Source organism: Nanorana parkeri, unplaced genomic scaffold (genome assembly GCF_000935625.1).
Source record: "Nanorana parkeri isolate BGI_ZX_2015 unplaced genomic scaffold, ASM93562v1 scaffold597, whole genome shotgun sequence".
NCBI lineage: Eukaryota > Metazoa > Chordata > Amphibia > Anura > Dicroglossidae > Nanorana > Nanorana parkeri.
In genome coordinates, this window is record NW_017306865.1 from 128,320 (window position 1) to 147,088 (window position 18,769).

Genomic DNA, 18,769 nt, shown 5'->3' on the forward strand with positions numbered 1-18,769 from the left:
ATTATATAATAGCATTATAATAAAACTCAGTAGTAATACTTTAGTACCAGCCAGTGCGTTTCAGGGGCCACCCCCCATCAGGGCTTAAAGATATGAAAATCTTACATGGACTCAGGGATGCTCTTTAACAAAACAATCTGCATTTCAATGTGTAATAGGAATGCAAAATAAACAATCTGTGGTTTTGTTTGTGTTAGCAGCATTGTGCTGAAGCCCCCCTCAAATTTTCATTGTACAGAGCTGATGTTTTACAGAGAAATATAACAAGAGCGAGGGGAGTTAAATATAATCAAAATGTTATATCTCTGTACGCAGCACGAAGGATTATGGACAAGCATACAATTACCATAACTAGTTTCAGTAAACAAAATTTAAAATGTATGTTACTCAAACTTGTGAGCAGCAGGGAGTATATACCTGTATGGGCAATGGAATGAAATGGCTGTTGGGTATAGTGGGAAATGCAAGTGGAAAGCCGGGCAAACTCACCGGCCCAAGTGGCTCCGTCGGCTAACGAAGGGAAGGGGGGAGAAGTCCGGTGACGTCACGGACATCGACGTCGCCGGACTCCCCCCCCTTCCCTTCGTTAGCAGACGGAGCCACTTGGGGAAGGAGTCCGGTGACATCGATGTCCGTGACGTAACCTGATCTCCGACAGGACTCCCAGAAGCCAGGGGGAGAGGTGAGTGTTTTCATTAGCGATCAGAAGAATTTTAAGCGATCAAAAAGTTTAACGATTAATCGAGAAATGAATCGTTATGTCCGCAGCCCTAGTATATAGTAATCATTGCATTGACTAATGCCTTATTAAAATGGCTTACTATCTAGTAGATAAAAAAAAAAAAAAGGATCAACCAGATCTCTTACTAGATGACCTTTTAAATTATCTGTTCAATGAAGCAGAGTTAATCTAATGGCACACAGTTCCAATACATTTATTGTTAGCAGACAGAGAATTCATAACTGTGCCACAGCCTTATTGTTTCACATTCATTTTTACAACTTTCCAGCGGCAGAAACTGCTTTCCAGTGGTCAGCTTTGAAAAACACCAATTGAGAGATTCATCTGAATAGTAAGACAAACTTCCCTGCCCAGGGAAATTGGAGACTTGTCCTATTTCCATAGTATCCATGTTGCAAATGAGGGCACCATGAGGTCCAACACTAATACAAGCCTGATGAAAGGACCAGCGATCTTTATAGAAATGCTAAATATGGTCCTGAAGCTTCCGGCAGTAGAAAAATATGAGGGTAGGCCAAAAAGACAGCGCCACAAATACATATATAAAAATGGCCGCAGATCTCAGCATGGCCACTGCACAGGCAAACCTAACACACTGCACTGTGTGTCAAGATGGGTGCCTAATGCAAAGTCCAGTGCCGTCCCCACGTCTTCCATCAATCTAGCAGGGTCTGGGTACAGTTCCTGAAGCTTTTGCCATGGGAACAGGCACAAAAAAGAAAAAAACGATGCGGAAGCTGTGAGACAGCGATTATGCTTGAACACAGCAATGGAATGGAAAGCTTTATTGAAGAACCACTGAGGAAAAAAGGTAAGAAAAAAAAAAAACCCAGCAAAACATGTGTCCTGTATGGTATGGTCAAGAAATATTCAGTCTTTATTCTGCAATCTGATATTTAAGTATCCCACCTTGTTATTCACATATTGTCCTGAAAATATATATTTCAATAAAAATGTATCAAAGAAAAAAAGAAAAAGGAAATACCTGATCAGGTAGCTTGGCAATTACACTGACTTCAATGGATGCTGCAGAAGCTCCAAGAAGGACCTCCCTAAGTGAATAAAACATGTTACCAGGTTCCATCTTCACGAATAAGTCATGTGTGTGCCAATGAATACATAAACCGTGTAGGACTTTATCGACAAATGGATGGAGAAACATATCAGATGTATTAGACATAACACGTAATAAAATATTGCTAAAAATGTCCACTTTTCAGAACTACATGTTTCCAGTGTTACAGCTGGCCCATCAACCCAGAAGACGATCTACAATTCAACTTTAATGGACAGCATTGAATTCAGACTTAAGGCAAATAAAATGTATTATACATTTCTGTCCTTCCCATCAGATCTGCCAATGAACATTACCTTCTTAAAAAAATTAATTATTTATATATCATTGCTTCCATTTACTTCTTGTTTCCAGAAAGCAGTGGAGCCATAGAAATTATCATTTGATGTCCCTGTGGCTGAACTGCTGGTTAAAAGTACAGATACAGTCTAAACCATAAAGTAATTTATACTAATGTCATAAAACTGTTCCAGACAAATTACAAGCATCGCTGTTGTTCAAAAGTTATACCCTACTCAACTTGAATGTGAAAACCAAGCTGATTATAAGGTTCCACCAATGCTAAAATAACAACCAACAGATTGTTCAGAAAGAAAAATTGGAGTCTGCAAGTGAAACTCACCAGTCCTCAATGTAATTCATAAAGAAATGATGCTGCCTCTCATTGCTGATGCTGCAATAACAGATCTCTGTAAAATTCAGGAAACGTTCCCCTCGCTTGTCTTCCCTTTTCTGCAATAAATATTGACACTTGTTCGTCAAAAACAAAAGTACAACTTTAAAGAAAATTTGTACAGTGGCTGCCATCTTTAACATTATTCTCAGTAAAGACGGCTGCTTGGCTAATCCAATGGCTTTGGTATTTTTGTTTTCAATAACCCAGAACAGATATAAGGATTAGGGGTTCTGACTTCAATGGTTGCCTGCTTGTTCTAGTAACTATTGAAGTCAAAGGCAGCTTTGCACTAGCAACAGCACACCTCTCTTATTCTTAACCCCTTCATGACTGAGCTAGTTCTGTTCATAAATGACTGACACATTTTGTACATTTTTGCTGTGTGATTCTTCCACAGCAGTAATATACTTTCTTACTAAATGTACCCACACATATTATATATAGTTTTTTACAGGACAGATAGGGCTATATAATTATATCACATATGTGTACCTAGCCCCTCACTTAGTTTGAATAAAATAAAAAAAATGAGGAAAAAAACTAGAAGAAAACACTTTTTTCACAAGTTTTGATTATTATAGTGTGCACACTCTAGGCTGGCTGAAAATATAACGATTATGTCTCCATCATTCTCATCCCGTCTCCCATGTGCTCCCTTATGTTGCCCCATTTTGTTTCTGTTGCTCTTGAGTTTCTTCACATGGATGTCTCTCGGCTCGGCTGCCCCCTTTTCTGATCTGGGCCTACATGTTCCTCCTCATATAAGCCACCCCTGCTAGCTAGCCACCTAAAACTATCCCTGGCTGACTCACCTAGAAAATGGCCATATACAGTAAAAAGCTGCATATATCTCTGTGCAAATAGTTACCAATTGATGAAAAGAAAGGATAAGAACTACATATATGCCCTTTTAATACCTATAAACCATATTGCAACAGGTCCAGACAGATTAGTGTAGCCGATGTCTTACGGTCTGCAGTCGCAGTACGACTTCTGAGTGGATTAGTTTTCTAGGTCTCTGGTCTGTTTTTACCTATATAAAAGGGGTTGATGCCACTACTAATTTTTAATAGATAGATAGATATATATATATATATATATCTATCTATCTAATACCATTTAGGTTTACCCTGCATGTCAGGCACGATAACTCAAGTAGAATAGCATACTCTCTGCATTAATGTTTTGGTATTCGAACTTACAGTACAGTAGCATAATGCACAATAGTGAAGGACTTTTTCAATTTGTGTAGATTTATTCACTTTATTTTTACTTTATTTTTACACACTGGAGACACCTAGAAACACTTGGTTAAAAGTCAGCTCCTAACCGTACACATGTTCATTTACTAGTACAGTGCCGTGTTTTTCATTGATTAACGGTACTTGCATTCATGTGTCTTTTTATGACTTATAGTCCACAAACACGGATATATGGTTATTTGATTCACCTACTAGCGCTGTTAATTCGGTTTAAACAGATAAAACTTAAAGTGACATACCGGAAGCAAAACCATCACAAGCTGAGGCGATGTTTCCACAGAGCCATCGGCGGCTGCATACACCACTGAAAAGACGTATGTGCTGATCCAAAGGACATCCAGTACTAAAACACAAAGTGAGTATTGAACATAAAGACAAAGACCTAGAGTGAATGAACAATACACTACATTTATGGATTTACAAGTATATAAATTATATATAATCAAGTTAGTGTACGCTTTTATAAAAGGTTTGTCAACAGCCGTGCTGGGAGAGGTAAAGAGAAGAACAGCTGAAATGTTTTTCTGGGAGAACCCCAGACCCTTGGATTCATACTGAAATTTGGAACCGAAAATAAAAAAAATCGTCAGGCCGAAGCCAAAATGTATTCGTTTTTTTTAAATATTTTATTTTTTTAATAAATATTTTTATTTTTTAACTTTACTGCTGGGGGCTTTGGAGAAATATCACGGGTCTAAACAGTCCATGATATTTCTCTTTTAAAATAGAAAAAGAGAATTCAATCCTTATTCAAGGTTCTGATGAAGGGGGCATGCCCCTGAAACGCGTAGACCTTTAGAACTCAAGGGGGCAGAGGATGCTGATGTGCTGTACTCCTTCAGACTTCCGCTGCTAGAGATTTTATACTTCATCACCATTTGTATGCTTTTAACCACCGACTTTCCTGTAAGTACATTTTTATTTGCGTGTTGTACAAATAAATTACACTTTTACACTATGGAGGCGCTCTGTCTTGTCCCTTGTTTCCTAGATCGATGGTCTTTTTGATCAGTGAGAGCTGCCTTTTGAGTGTTTAAGCCAACTTCACAACCAGCCCATCTTGCAACCAGAGGCACCGGTATTGTTTTTTTCGTTGCTTATTCTGCAGCCCCTTTTATGAATGAACAGGAATCCTCTATACGGAGTGTCCCTGTTCATTCATAAGTTGTGGAGATAGTATGTTTACCATTTCCACAACCATAAATGAACAGGAAGTGATGTAGAGCAATTCCTTATTCATAATTGGCGACACAGTAAATATACTATGTCCTCAATTAGTTACAAGCAGTCAACAATCAGCTGATCGCTGACTTGCTTGTACCCTATCTCCATCCTGACTCGCAGTCAGAGGAGGCTAAGCGGGCGGTGCGTGGAGGAGAGTTCGGTCTAATTTGACAGCCGACTCCTCCCCTGCACTGCTGGCTCAGCTTCCTGTGACAGCTGTTTCAGCGGATGAAATTTCGGTGCATCTAATTCTAGCATTAAAGTACACCTGGATCACTTGTAGTGTGGTCTCTATCCTTTAACTTGTCTGACAAGGATGCAGTACCTGCATGGAGTATTTAAGATCTCCTCCAATTTACATTTTCTCACACAAACCAAAAACAACCTGGTGGATTAACTGGCTCGCTCCCAAACAGGTCCTTAACTGCATAAACGTGTTTTTAATTTGGACGAGTACAAATATTTTCATTGAAATATATTCCAGAGCTGATGGTTGAATGGGCCCAGCAGGTCCTCCCTCTACAAGCTGTCAGCAGAAAAGTCAGGGAACAGGGGAGGGCAGATACAAGACCAGTCACCCCATACAACGAGCGAAAGCAGAGGTGGCTGGTCTTCATTACAGGGAACTCCTGCACAGAGGCAAAGTGCAGGTGTTGTTTCCCACTAGATTACTGCACAGATCGGGAAGAAATACACAAAGGACAACAAGATTCAGGAGTTATATTCAGAAAATATTTGTTTTGCCTGGAGTTCAGCTTTAATGACTACAGAATGCATTCTGGATTGCAAGCTCCTTCAAAAAGGAGCTTATGAATCGCAATGCAACAAAATGACGCAAAATAAAAGGAAATAATGTTAAAGGAAATATGAGTTTTTTCCATTACTTTTAGATCAATTTGCTAAAAATAATGTTATGAAAGTATGTTAATGTTTAACAAAATGTTCTTCAATGTATAGTCTCCAGGAGAATGACATTTTCTGGGGTTCTTATTTAATTTGCAGAAAAAAGTTTTCCTTGACAAACAATGTTGCTCCTTGTGTAAGCATTGAGCATCAATGGACTGTCCCATAGTTACTAATCTCTTAATGCTTCACATTTCTATTCTACTATAAAGGAATGTTCATAACACCAATAACAGAGCAGAACCCTCTATACCTTTAACTGGATTATCCGAATCATAAAAGGAAGGACAGGGAATAACTTTCTTCTCTTGGAGATTCTGAAATAGAACATTGACTCAATTAGTCCAGAATAAAAAGGTAGAAGTAAAAAAGCAAATAAGGAAAGAATAACAAGGAAACAAACAAGCTTGACACATTAAAGTGGAAGTAAAGGCATGTTAAGAAAAAAAAAAGAAAGTCCCCTGGAGCTTTTAGCCATAATGTGCTAGTATGCACCAGCAAAGACTGACTGCAGTACAGGACAGAAGATAGAATAGATCTCTGGATTACATTCAACCTGTAGTGTATATTTTAGCCTATATTGTACTGGGTTTACCAAAGTTCAGCTACACTGCACAGAGTTTCCCTCTTTAGCCTAAAGCAGGTAGGCAACCTCAGCACCGCAGCTTTTGTGGAAGTACAAATCCCATGAGGCAGTGCAAGACCCTAACAGCCACAAGCATGACTCCCAGAGGCAAAGGCATTATGGGATTTGTAGTTTCACCACAGCTGGAGGGTCAAGTTGCCTTGAGTGTACAGGGATTACCAGTTTAGAACGTGAGCAAATAGTGTAAAATCTCAAAGCAAACTCCTATGGGGACTGACTTACTGGGAGGTACTGGACAACTGTGCCATTCTGTTTTCCGACAGCCAGCTGCTTCCCTTTGGGGCTCCAACATACTATAAACAAAATACCAGGTTTAGAAAATCAGGTTCCATATGTAAAACAAGTGCAAATCAGAAAAAGCAAGATTTCAACTTTCATATTTTTCTTATGCTGTAGTTACAGGCACCTGATGACTACAAAAATTCAAGCATGCAACGAAGGGTGAGAAATGTGTGCGGCACCGCACCCCTACAAAATCATAATACTTAACACCAAAGAATGGGGATTTAGAGGTGCCAAAAAATGTACAAATTAATGTCTGAATAAAACAGTCTCTTATTTATACATGTTAAAACATTATCTTGTTTGTGTATCACTCAGCTGTAGAACTGTAGAATTAGTGCTGGCACTGTCGTTCCTTCTGGAGTGTGGCTACTTTTGTTCCCCATGGTCCGCGTGTTTTAAAGTAGCCACCGCTCCAAGCTCGCGCCCGTGATGGACTATAACTTCAATACAAATTAGTAAACTAAACATGAGATTGTAGTCCATCACAGGAGTGAGCTTGGATCGGTGGCTACTTTACAACACACACAGAGACCATGGGGAACAAAAGTAGCCACACTCCAGAAGGAACGACAGTGCCAGCACTAATTCTACAGTTCTACAGCTGAGTGATACACAAATAAGATACATTTTGTTAATAGTTCAGGTACCTGAATGCATTTTTAAGATTTAACTCCTGAGTTTAATGTCACTTTAAGCTTTGAAAATGAAAGATGGGAGCTGACTGATTTCCATGCACAGCTCCAGATTTTTGCCTGTTCCAGATTTGATGAATTCCCCTGTGTATTTTTCAGAGGAACCATTTAAATGTTTCCATATATTCCCCAAACAGTATCAGAGGTAGGATCTTTATTTATTGTAAACATGTAAAAACTTCGGATGCAGAGAGTACATATATTGTAAATTGTATAGTAAAATGTTTAGATACAATCCGGTTTGCTTTCATCGTACCAGAAAAGACACCTACCTGAAGTGACCCCAGTTGCCGGAGGCAGGTTGGCGTACATGCTTACTGTATCTGTGACCTGTAGGACGGAGATGCTGCCATCACTTAGACAGACAGCCACATTGGAAGCTACTGGGTTCCATTTAAGGTCTACAACGAAGCTTCCAGCATCTCGCAGAAGTATTTGAGATACAAAGGGGTGTTTAGGCTGCCTCGCCTAGAAGAAAGAATTCAGTAATACACATATAGTTTATGTCGGCTTGATGTAAACACTGATATAGATTTAACTGTGCTACTCAACTGAATTTATCAAGGCTTTTATTCTACCAGAGGTTCAGTATTCTTTATTTTAACAGAGCATTTTTTACACTAGACAAATGAAGGCCATACATGGCTCGCATTTCGAACAATTCAACAAAAATGTGAGCCAAAAATGTCCTCAGTGACAACCATGGCACCACCCATACATACAATGGAGTGAGAAATTGTTGTCACCCTAAGACAGGAAGTGTGTTATTTGCAGGGTTGCCAGGTAAAAACAAAGGGATAACAGACTGAAAAAATGAACACTAACCTAACAGGTCAATACATCAAAGGACTGCAATGTTACATTTTCTGTATGGGTTTAGATATGCTTTAAAGTCCATTTCCACCTTTGTGATTAGCATATATTGTGGCGATGTAGGTGCAGTGATGATGTATAGGTGTGCACATTTTTGGCTTTCTTCATTTATTCACATACTTATTATTAGGCCTGAATCCTAGAAATTCAAAAATGTCTGTGTAACACGATCACTAAACATCAGCTCTCCCTTTGCACACAATACACTGTCCAGGGTTGCCATTATGAATACTAATGAATGGGGGGGGTGGAGAGCTCACAGAGAGAGCTCAGTTGTAACTTACACATAATGCTTGCAAAGCACAAAGTCCCCATTTCCATGAGGCGATGAAGAGGAAAGCTAACAAAAACTTACGTTTCTTTGTTCATATACAGCAGTTGCATATGCCTGCTTCATGTAACTATGTATATTGTTGGCATATGTTTTTTTTAAAGTACCGCCGCAAAGATGGAAATGGGCTTTAGGCTACAAACAATCTTCCTTATATGAATCCTAATTATTTAAAAAAGATAATGGAGATCTGATCCAGATACCTTGTTCAATAGTGTGCGAATATCATAGAAAGAGATTATACAGCCATGGTCATTGGAGGACATGCAGACAGACAGAGTGAGGTTGTCAGAACTCAAGGCCACATGATGCACTGGATATTTCGTTGGCACTTCAATCCCAGGTGGAGTGGCACCTGCACAAAAAAAAATGCATAAAATTCAGTCTGTTAAGTTAGACACAACAGAGAAACCTGTCACTGGTATAAAGACTATCCTGGTGACAGAAATACGGTTTCTGCACATACCTCCAGCTTCAAGCACTCCAGCTCTGAAACCGGTGGTATTCATGTCTGACAATTTTAACTACAGCTGAGAAAATCAATGCTCAGTGAACCCACTCCCACCTCCCTAGACTCTGTTCATCAGCAAGGGTATCCATCACACTGATTGATAAACACAGCGGCTTGGAAAGCAGCAATGAGAGAGCTGTGCTTTGACCTTCTCAGCTAAAACCTCATATCCAAAAATAAGGGAGTTCAAAGTGCTCTTTGGGAAAAAGCTGCAAGTATTTATTACCAGTTTAGAAATTTTATAACGAAAGACAATTCATCCAAAACAGTTATACCACTTGGATCACGTTATACTAGCCAACTTTCTTAAAGGAGAACTATGGGGTTAGGGCATATTTCTCCTAAGGGTAACGGGAGGACACAAACTAGCGTCCTCCCATCACCCAAGCTCAGTATACCGCAAGCTACAGCTCGCGGTATACTGAGACGCCGCAGCCGGAACAGATCCCGACAATTCTGTCTGGATCCACCCAATTGCGTGAGTGACAGCTGGCTCTGCCTATCTGGAGGCAGAGCCAGCTGTACCCGCCCCCTCCCCGTCCGACAGTCAGTGACTGAGTGACAGTCACGGCTCTCTGCACGGATAGATCGAGAAGTGAGCGAGCGACGGTATGTGTTCACTCACTTCCCAATCTACTGAGCCGACCTGTGACAGTCTCATTGTCACAGGTCGGCTCAGATTATGAGGCTGAGTGAAAATCACTCATCTCATAGTTCTCCTTTAAGGCAAACTCCAGGAAGGGAAGGGATCGGAGATAAGGTTATTAACTCTAATGCAAGTAATGGGTCAAGTGTAATCTATCTCTAAAATAAGAAAAACATTGTTTTGAAATGTCCATAAGCATGAGATAATTGTTAATTATTTTCCAATCTACTTGCATTGGGGATCTACAGTTTAATTTAAAGTAGAACTGCAGCCAAAACTTTTTTTGTTTTGGGTAGAGTAAGGGAGGTTTTTAACCAGTCAGCTTTCTTTTTTGCCATCTCTGTCCCACAAGGGAGATTTCCCTTAACTTCCCATCGATGACCACAACAGGAAGTGAGAAGAAATGCCTCCAAAGACAGGGAAATCTCCAGTGGATGGCAGAGTCACCAGAAGTAGTGTCCCCATTAGAAGATTTCCCATCTATTTCTGTTCTGATGACAACTCAAAATGTGGGATTTTCTTTCACTTTCTGTGATAAGAGTCACCAGGACAAAGAGAGGGTGAATCTCCCTTTCCATATTTCCATTAGTCATGAAGCACACATCTGACGTTACTGAAATACCTGAACGTACCAATGCTGTTTGTGTCCTCTCCAGGTTTTACTGGGATAAGAACATCTTTGGTGGAGAAAATCTTCAGACCAGGAGCGGTAGCGACAAACAAGAAGCCATACTTGTTGGATAAGGCCAAGAGACTGGAGCGATCTTTGGGAAGTTCTTGCGTAGGTTGGAAGATCCGTACCTTTTTCAGCTGTCTGAACTGGAAATCCTGGTAAATGAGCAAAATGTTTGTGTTTAGAGCAGATCTGATTGGATGTAAGTGGCCAGATACGCAGTGCTTGACCTTTTATGATAAAAAATAAAAATAAAAAGTCGTCCGGTCTAACTCTACCACCAAACCGACTTTACTCCTCTAGCTGCCCTATGATAATAACAGCTACTCAATTTGTGACACTTCACTCCTGAAAAAGGTGCTCTGGGATTCCACAGCAACCCAGTCACTTAACCAGCATGGTTGTGCCAAATAGTAAGTTCCGTATTGAGCCAGACATGATGATTGGCTGGCGTTGCCTGAATATCACTCAATCAATCCCCTTCAGTAGAGACTCAGGGCCGATTCACACCATATGCCCTGTGTGAACGGAGCTGGTCTCTGACACAGCCTTGTCTTGTGTTGGGGCTGCACTGGAAACAACGGCCAGTGCAGCCCCAACACAAGACAAGGCCGTGTCAGAGACCAGCTCCGTTCACACCACCGTGTTGGGCAACGTGCACCAGCCTCTGTGCATTTAGTAAAGCTGGGTATACACTATATTGCCAAAAGTATTGGGACACCGGCCTTTACATGCACATGAATTTAAATGGCATCCCAGTCTTAGCCAGTAGGGTTCAATATTAAGTTGGCCCACCCTTTGCAGCTGTAACAGCTTCAACTCTTCTGGGAAGGTGTCCACAGGAATGTTTGACCATTCTTACAGAAGCACATTTGTGAGGTCAGGTACTGATGTTGGATGAGAAGGCCGGGCTCGCAGTCTCCGCTCTAATTCATCCCAAAGGTGTTCTATCGGGTGAAGGCCAGGACTCTGTGCAGGCCAGGCAAGTTCCTCCGCCCCAAACTCGCTCATCCATGTCTTTATGGACCTTGCTTTGTGCACTGGTGCGCAGTCATGTTGGAACAGGAAGGGGCCATCCCCAAACTGTTCCCACAAAGTTGGGAGCATGAAATTGTCCAAAATGTCTTGGTATGCTGAGGCCTTAAGAGTTCCCTTCACTGGAACTAAGGGGCCAAGTCCAACCCCTGAAAAACAACCAACACCATAATCCCCCCTCCACCAAACTTTATACTTGGCACAATGCAGTCAGGCAAGTACCGTTCTCCTGGCAACAGCCAAACCCAGACACATCCATCGTATTGCCAGACAGAGAAGCGTGATTCATCACTCCAGAGAACACGTCTCCACTTCTCTAGAGTTCAGTGGCGGCGTGCTTCACACCACTGCATCCAACGCTTTGCATTGCACTTGATGATGTAAGGCTTGGATGCAGCTGCTCGGCCATGGAAACCCATTCCATGAAGCTCTCTACGCACTGTTGTTGTGCCAATCTGAAGGCCACACGAAGTTTGGAGGTCTGTAGCTATTGACTCTGCAGACAGTTGGGGACTTCTGCATGCGCTGACCCTGCTCTGTCATGTTATGTGGCCTACCACTCGTGGCCGAGTTGCTGTTGTTCCTAGTTGCTTCCACTTTATTATAATACCACTAACATGTGACCGAGGAATATTTATTAGCAGGGAAATTTCACGGATGAACTTATTGCACAGGTGGCAACCTATCACGGTACCACACTTGAATTCACTGAGCTCCTGAGAGCATCCCATTCTTTCACAAATGTTTGTAGAAGCGTCCGCATGCCTAGGTGCTTGATTTCATACACCTGGAGCCATGGAGGTGATTGGAACACCTGAATCCAATGATTTGGAGGGGTGTCCCAATACCTTTGGCAATACAGTGTACACGGTTACATTCTCTTCATTTTCAAAACGTTTGTTTGACTTCCTAATAGCCAATGGGGTCAATTCGACCATTGTTGTTTTTGACTATGATGACAAGAATAAAAGAAGATCAAAAGGAACAGTGAATGTGGTTTTCGGGTTGAGAAACTCTATTCATTCCAAAATCGATGTTGCAATAAAATGACATTTTGACCGATATACGTCAAGTCTCTGATAGCATTACTGAATGTTCTGGCAATATTTACCTATGAACAGGCTTAAGGCTGGCCACACGCTGCTAACCATTTGGTTGATTCCCAGGAATTGGATGAGATTCTTCCAGTGGGCGTCCCTGCCAGCTCAACAAAAGCCGATTCCTGAATCAAGGCTTGTTGAAGGAGCCAGGAGGAAGATTTTCAGTCAAACAGCCAACCTTTTGTGTACAGGGAGAACGTGGCCCCCTTCTACTAGACAGCACTTGGTGCCGGCCCGCCCAATTCCCATCATACAAGCACAGATTTGATGAAAAACAGCCATAGAGTTTTCAATGGCTCTGGTGGCATGGTTTGGTTTGGCAAATGAAATGACTACAGCTGCCAATACACAAAGCACCTTTTGGCCAATTCTTGATGAACCGGATGAAATTCGCTCAGTAGGTGGCCTGTCTGCCAAATTCTACCCAATGTCCTTCCATTGCAAAATCAAAGGAGCCAGGTGGAAAGCGATCAGCCGAGTGACACCTGTATCCAGTCAGATGCAGATACTGGTCTGGTATTTTGACGGCCACTGTGACTGACTGTCAGAATACAAAAGCCACAGCAGGAGATTCCTCCCATTTACACTGTTTATAGTGAATGGAGGGATCTATTTTACATTTTTTTTATTAGATATTACTCCCAACATGTTCTACTGACTGCTGAGGAGCAAATAATACTCCCATTGTGTCCTTTTTTTCCCCAAGTACACTGGGAATAATACTCCCACCACGTCCTACTGACAGCTGAGGAGGGAATAAAACTCCCACCACGTCCTACTGACAGCTGCGGAGGGAATAATACTCCCACCACGTCCTACTGACAGCTGCGGAGGGAATAATACTCCCACCACGTCCTACTGACAGCTGAGGAGGGAATAAAACTCCCAGCACGTCCTACTGCCAGCTGAAGAGGGAATAATACTCCCAGCACGTCCTACTGCCAGCTGAGGAGGGAATAATACTCCCAGCACGTCCTACTGCCAGCTGAGGAGGGAATAATACTCCCAGCACGTCCTACTGCCAGCTGAGGAGGGAATAATACTCCCACCACGTCCTACTGCCAGCTGAGGAGGGAATAATACTCCCACCACGTCCTACTGCCAGCTGAGGAGGGAATAATACTCCCAGCATGTCCTACTGCCAGCTGAGAAGGGAATAATACTCCGAGCATGTCCTACTGCCAGCTGAGGAGGGAATAATACTCCGAGCATGTCCTACTGAAAGCTGTGGAGGGAATAATACTCCCACCACGTCCTACTGAAAGCTGTGGAGGGAATAATACTCCCACCACGTCCTACTGAAAGCTGTGGAGGGAATAATACTCCCACCACGTCCTACTGACAGCTGAGGAGGGAATAATACTCCCACCACGTCCTACTGACAGGTGTGGAGGGAATAATACTCCCAGCATGTCCTACTGCCAGCTGAAGAGGGAATAATACTCCCAGCATGTGATCACGCTAGGCTGTCCTAGGCGCCGGGCACATAAAGGCCATCCCCCACTTTGCTCACCTTAGTTTCCCTCTCCTGGGGGGCATCCGTGTCCTCCTCCATGTAGCCGGAACACTCCCGGCACGCCTCACACAGACGATACGCTCAACCGTCCGCGGTTTTACTAAACTTCGCTCCACTCGCCGCTGTAGCCGTAAGTTGAGACTTCGCGCTCATCAGTGACATGCAAAGGCAGCGTCTCCAGTGTAAACAGCCGCCATCTTTGTTCAGGGAAATGCCCTTCCTGTCAAAATGGGCCGCACATGCCTAATAGGCCTACAGCTGAGCGGATTGGCGATAGAATGAGACATGTTGATGCAGGAGGGAATCTGCACTGAGAAATTTGGGGTTTAAGAATGGTCCTATATTGAGAAACATAGGGCGTAGGAGGGTGTCTATACTGAGAAATCTAGGGAGCAGGAGGGATTCTACACTGAGAAATGGGGGGGGGTTAAGAATGGTCCTATACTGAGAAACTCAGTGCGTAGGAGGGAGTCTATACTGAGAAATCTAGGGTGCAGGAGGGATTCTACACTGAGAAATCTGGGGTTTAAGAATGGTCCTATACTGAAAACCCAGGGCGTAGGAGGGAGTCTATACTGAGAAATCTGGGGTGCAGGAGGGATTCTACACTGAGAAATCTGGGGTTTAAGAATGGTCCTATACTGAAAACCCAGGGCGTAGGAGGGAGTCTATACTGAGAAATCTGGGGTGCAGGAGGGATTCTACACTGAGAAATCTGGGGTTTAAGAATGGTCCTATACTGAAAACCCAGGGCGTAGGAGGGAGTCTATACTGAGAAATCTGGGGTGCAGGAGGGATTCTACACTGAGAAATCTGGTGTTTAAGAATGGTCCTATACTGAGAAACTTAGGGCGCAAGAGGGAGTCTATACTGAGACATTTTGGGTGTAGTATGGATACTACAGGTATATGGTATACGGCAGGTATATGCTGGTACTTTTGTAAACTGGCACATGTGTACAAACGTATGCAGAGAGCTGCGTACAGCCATTGTTGTCTATGTGCAGCTGTATGCAGCACTTGAGGCTTCTCGGGCAGGGAAATACACCTGAAATGTATGTGTACGGCACCCGTGTGCATGAGGCCTAAATACAGGTGAAAGATATCTGGGAAGCATACATTTATTTCTCCTGCATTTAAATAACCTAAATGCATTGCTCCACTGCTCCACCTTCCATAGTGTGCCCACCACTGGAGCATGCCTTTACTCCATTGCAAGTCCAGAAAAGAAGCTGGGTCACACACTGATGCTGTCACTGGATAAAAACAACTTTATTCAGGCCATACAAGTGCCACACAGTCCTGCCTTAGTTCCACCGCTCGCCAACGCATTTAACCCTCACAGGCTTAGCCATAGAGACCTAACCTCTTGAGGGTGAAATGCATCAGCGAGTGGAAGATCTAATGCATAACTGTGCGGCAGTTGTATGGCTTGAATATAGTCGGTTTTTCCAGCCACATCATCAGTGTGCAGCACAACTTCTTTCGTGGACTAAGCACAGAAGTGTTGGTGTCAATGTAGCCTAACACACCACATACATTTTGGTATGGAGTCACTCACTCGCTGGAAGCACCAGCAAGACATCACTGCCTCGCTGTTACCTTGTTAGTGAGTGACATTTTGAAGCATTCTAGGGGCAGCAAGGGAGCCACTTCATAGGGTAAACAGAAGCCTCTCCTCAGGGATTGTGACACTGGAGATGTGTTGTCTCCCATCTAATACGACCTTATGGGCAATATCACACCGGTGATTTTGGAGAATCGATTAGATGCTGCTACATATCACTAATGCCAGTGAATCACAGCGATAGTAGCTAGTGACTTAATCGCTATAGTCTACAGTCTGAATGAAGAAAATCTAATTGTGTATGTCCAGCTTAAAGCGGTAGTAAACCGTCCCCACCAAAGGGACATATGGGCTCCAGGAGGTGTTTGCCATTATGTGCTAGTATGCATGACATACAGGTGAAACTCGAATAATTAGAATATCGTGCAAAGTTCATTTATTTCACTAATGCAACTTAAAAGGTGAAACTAATATATGAGATAGACTCATTACATGCAAAGCAAGATAGTTCAAGCCGTGATTTGTCATAATTGTGATGATTATGGCTTACAGCTCATGAAAACCCCAAGAACCCCAAATCCACAACCTCAAAAAAAGTCGATTATTACATGCTATCAATAAAGCAAGGATTGTACATAGACCAATATCGGACCTCTGAAAAGTACAAGCATGCATATGTACTCAGTACTTGGTTTGGGCCCCTTTTGCAGCACTTACTGCCATTACTTTTGCACGATATTCTAATTATTCGAGTTTCACCTGTATTAGCGCATTGTGGCAGACTTTTCTTTTAAAGCGCTCCCCTCCAGTGCTGCAATGTCAGTTCTCCCCTCTCTAGCCAGCGCTCCTATCTCGTCCGGGTCTTCTTCCAGGCTCAGTGTCTTTGGCCTCTTGCTTGGTCGGCCGTCATCATGTAACTCCCACACATGATTACAGGAGCTTGCTGAAACTGTGAACTGAGCTGCGCATGCATGGCTCCGTGTATACAAACACTGACAGGCAGAGACAAACATTTATGACAAAACAATTGTTTTCTATTAGGGATGTCCCAATACCATTTTTTCAAGACCAAGTACAAGTACTGTCCCTCAGGTAGTTGCTCATACCAATTACCAATACTTTTTCTGAAGGGAACATGTGATATTTTTTCTAAAACAATACAGGCTAATGATATTAGGATAGTTTCTTTATAGTTATGAAGAACTGCAACTTAATCGGTATCAGGACATCCCTAATTATCAGTCAATCTGGTACAATCCTGGCGTCATTTTCATTTTAAGAGACAAAATAATTGTTTGTGACCGCTTGCTAATCACTACATGTACTCCTACCCTAAAGTGTATTTCTACCTTCAAAGTATATTTGCACTTTTGCGGTCATATTTATGAAACCCACACTATATGTGTATCCCCATTCACCACCATCCGGCTATTTATGGTGGACCAGAAGTACTTTGGATGTAAAATGTTGATGAGCAGGAGATGAGTTCCGGAAATCTAGGACACAGTGGGGACAGACATTAGCAGCATCTATGAGGGTTTGTGTGAGCACAGGGCTGGCGGCTTTCCTGTATCTCCCCAGAGGGCCAGCCGAAGCAGTAGGTGCAGGGGCCCCAGTGTACCACGGCGGTCTGCCCCGGGGTAGGAGAGTGCGGACCTTCTCCCATTCCCATCCATTCAGGTTACAAAGCTGGGTGCTGAGGAAAAATATCGGGGCAAGACTGGCACAGATCGCTGCAGGTGCATTAGACAGATCACTTCCTTTTCTTCCTTGATGAAAAAGTTTCCTGGAGCTGGCGTGGACAGGGAAAGTTCAAAAGAGTGCGATGCAGAGACAGAGGTGCAGGGTTGTCCAGTGCTGTGCCAGCGTCAGGAAGGATAAGTGGGGCGAGACCGGTGCTTTCAAAGGCATATACAGCGAGGTCCCCAGCAGGCTGCCTGAGATCCCCAGGAAGCACGGGACCACAGTCAGCCACTCTTGTTTAAAAATGTAGAGGGCTGGTATCGGCCTTAGTACTTGTGAAAATGCCCTGTATCGGTATACTAGTATACTACGGTATACTATGCTATACTAGTATCGGCACATCCCTATTTTCTACATGCCCCATCCACACTGGGCCTTCAATGTACTTTAGAAGAACAGTGTCAGAGCAGTCAAGTGACCTTTAGAAAAGAAAGAACAAAAGCACTTTTGTCATTTTTAATGTTATGTTAGTATAGGTCTCTGCAAGCTCTACAATGACAAAACCTTTATAAAGATCCTTTACATGTACTATTTATTCTCAAAGAATCAGGTAAAGTTTTGTCATCGACTGGACTGGTTAGGTACATGCTTCACATTTTTAGATTAGATATTGAACAGGTTTTACAGGAAAATCTGAGGGAAATGTTTTGAAAACAACTAACAACAAACTGCTCTGCAAAAATCTAAAGGGAATGTATAGTGACTAGATTTAAAAATAAAGAAATATTATATTCCCATTAAATATGAAAATTGTATATCTTATATCTTTGTTTCCAGCCAGCAGCTGAATTTCCAGGCATTTTTTAACACATTTTAACACATTTAACACATTTTACAGATACCTCATTGGGTGATTATTTTATTTTTTTGCGGATATGTCAAGAAATTGTGTTCATTAATTAATCACTGTAGACAACAACTCACTTTTTTAAAGTGAGTTTGTTACATGGCTTACCAATGTAGCTTGTACAATGCCTTCCCTATACCATAACTAGAGCCTCCAATTGCCCACTCTATACAATATGGAAAGTTAAAAGGACAGCATGCCAGGATACAGCGCTACACTTGAGGGGTTAAATTGGAGCTATGTGGAGTTTCCTTGTACGGTTTGAGCAGCTTCAAAAGCGTATGGACCGGGGTGTCCGACCGAAGAGTAAGTTAAACAGAGAAGGGAAGGGAGAAGCGCTGCAAGTCGAGTAGGGAACAGGGCGATTTTTCGCAGAACCTTGTAAGGGGGGGGAGAGGGGGCTGGAAAACTGGGAGCTAATAT

General features: G+C 42.5%; 1 protein-coding gene across 1 annotated transcript in view; it reads right to left on the reverse strand.

Annotated features, from left to right (window-relative positions):
• The window catches only part of NUP214 (nucleoporin 214), a 78,548-nt gene extending 64,283 nt beyond the window's left edge, over nucleotides 1–14,265 (reverse strand). The window contains 9 exon segments of the mRNA XM_018562743.1: nucleotides 1,728–1,794; nucleotides 2,440–2,549; nucleotides 3,995–4,098; nucleotides 6,136–6,199; nucleotides 6,751–6,821; nucleotides 7,778–7,973; nucleotides 8,913–9,064; nucleotides 10,499–10,694; nucleotides 14,188–14,265. Of these exon segments, the coding sequence (XP_018418245.1) occupies nucleotides 1,728–1,794; nucleotides 2,440–2,549; nucleotides 3,995–4,098; nucleotides 6,136–6,199; nucleotides 6,751–6,821; nucleotides 7,778–7,973; nucleotides 8,913–9,064; nucleotides 10,499–10,694; nucleotides 14,188–14,229 (1,002 nt within the window). The 5' untranslated portion in view covers nucleotides 14,230–14,265.
• Nucleotides 14,266–18,769: the final 4,504 nt, after the last annotated feature.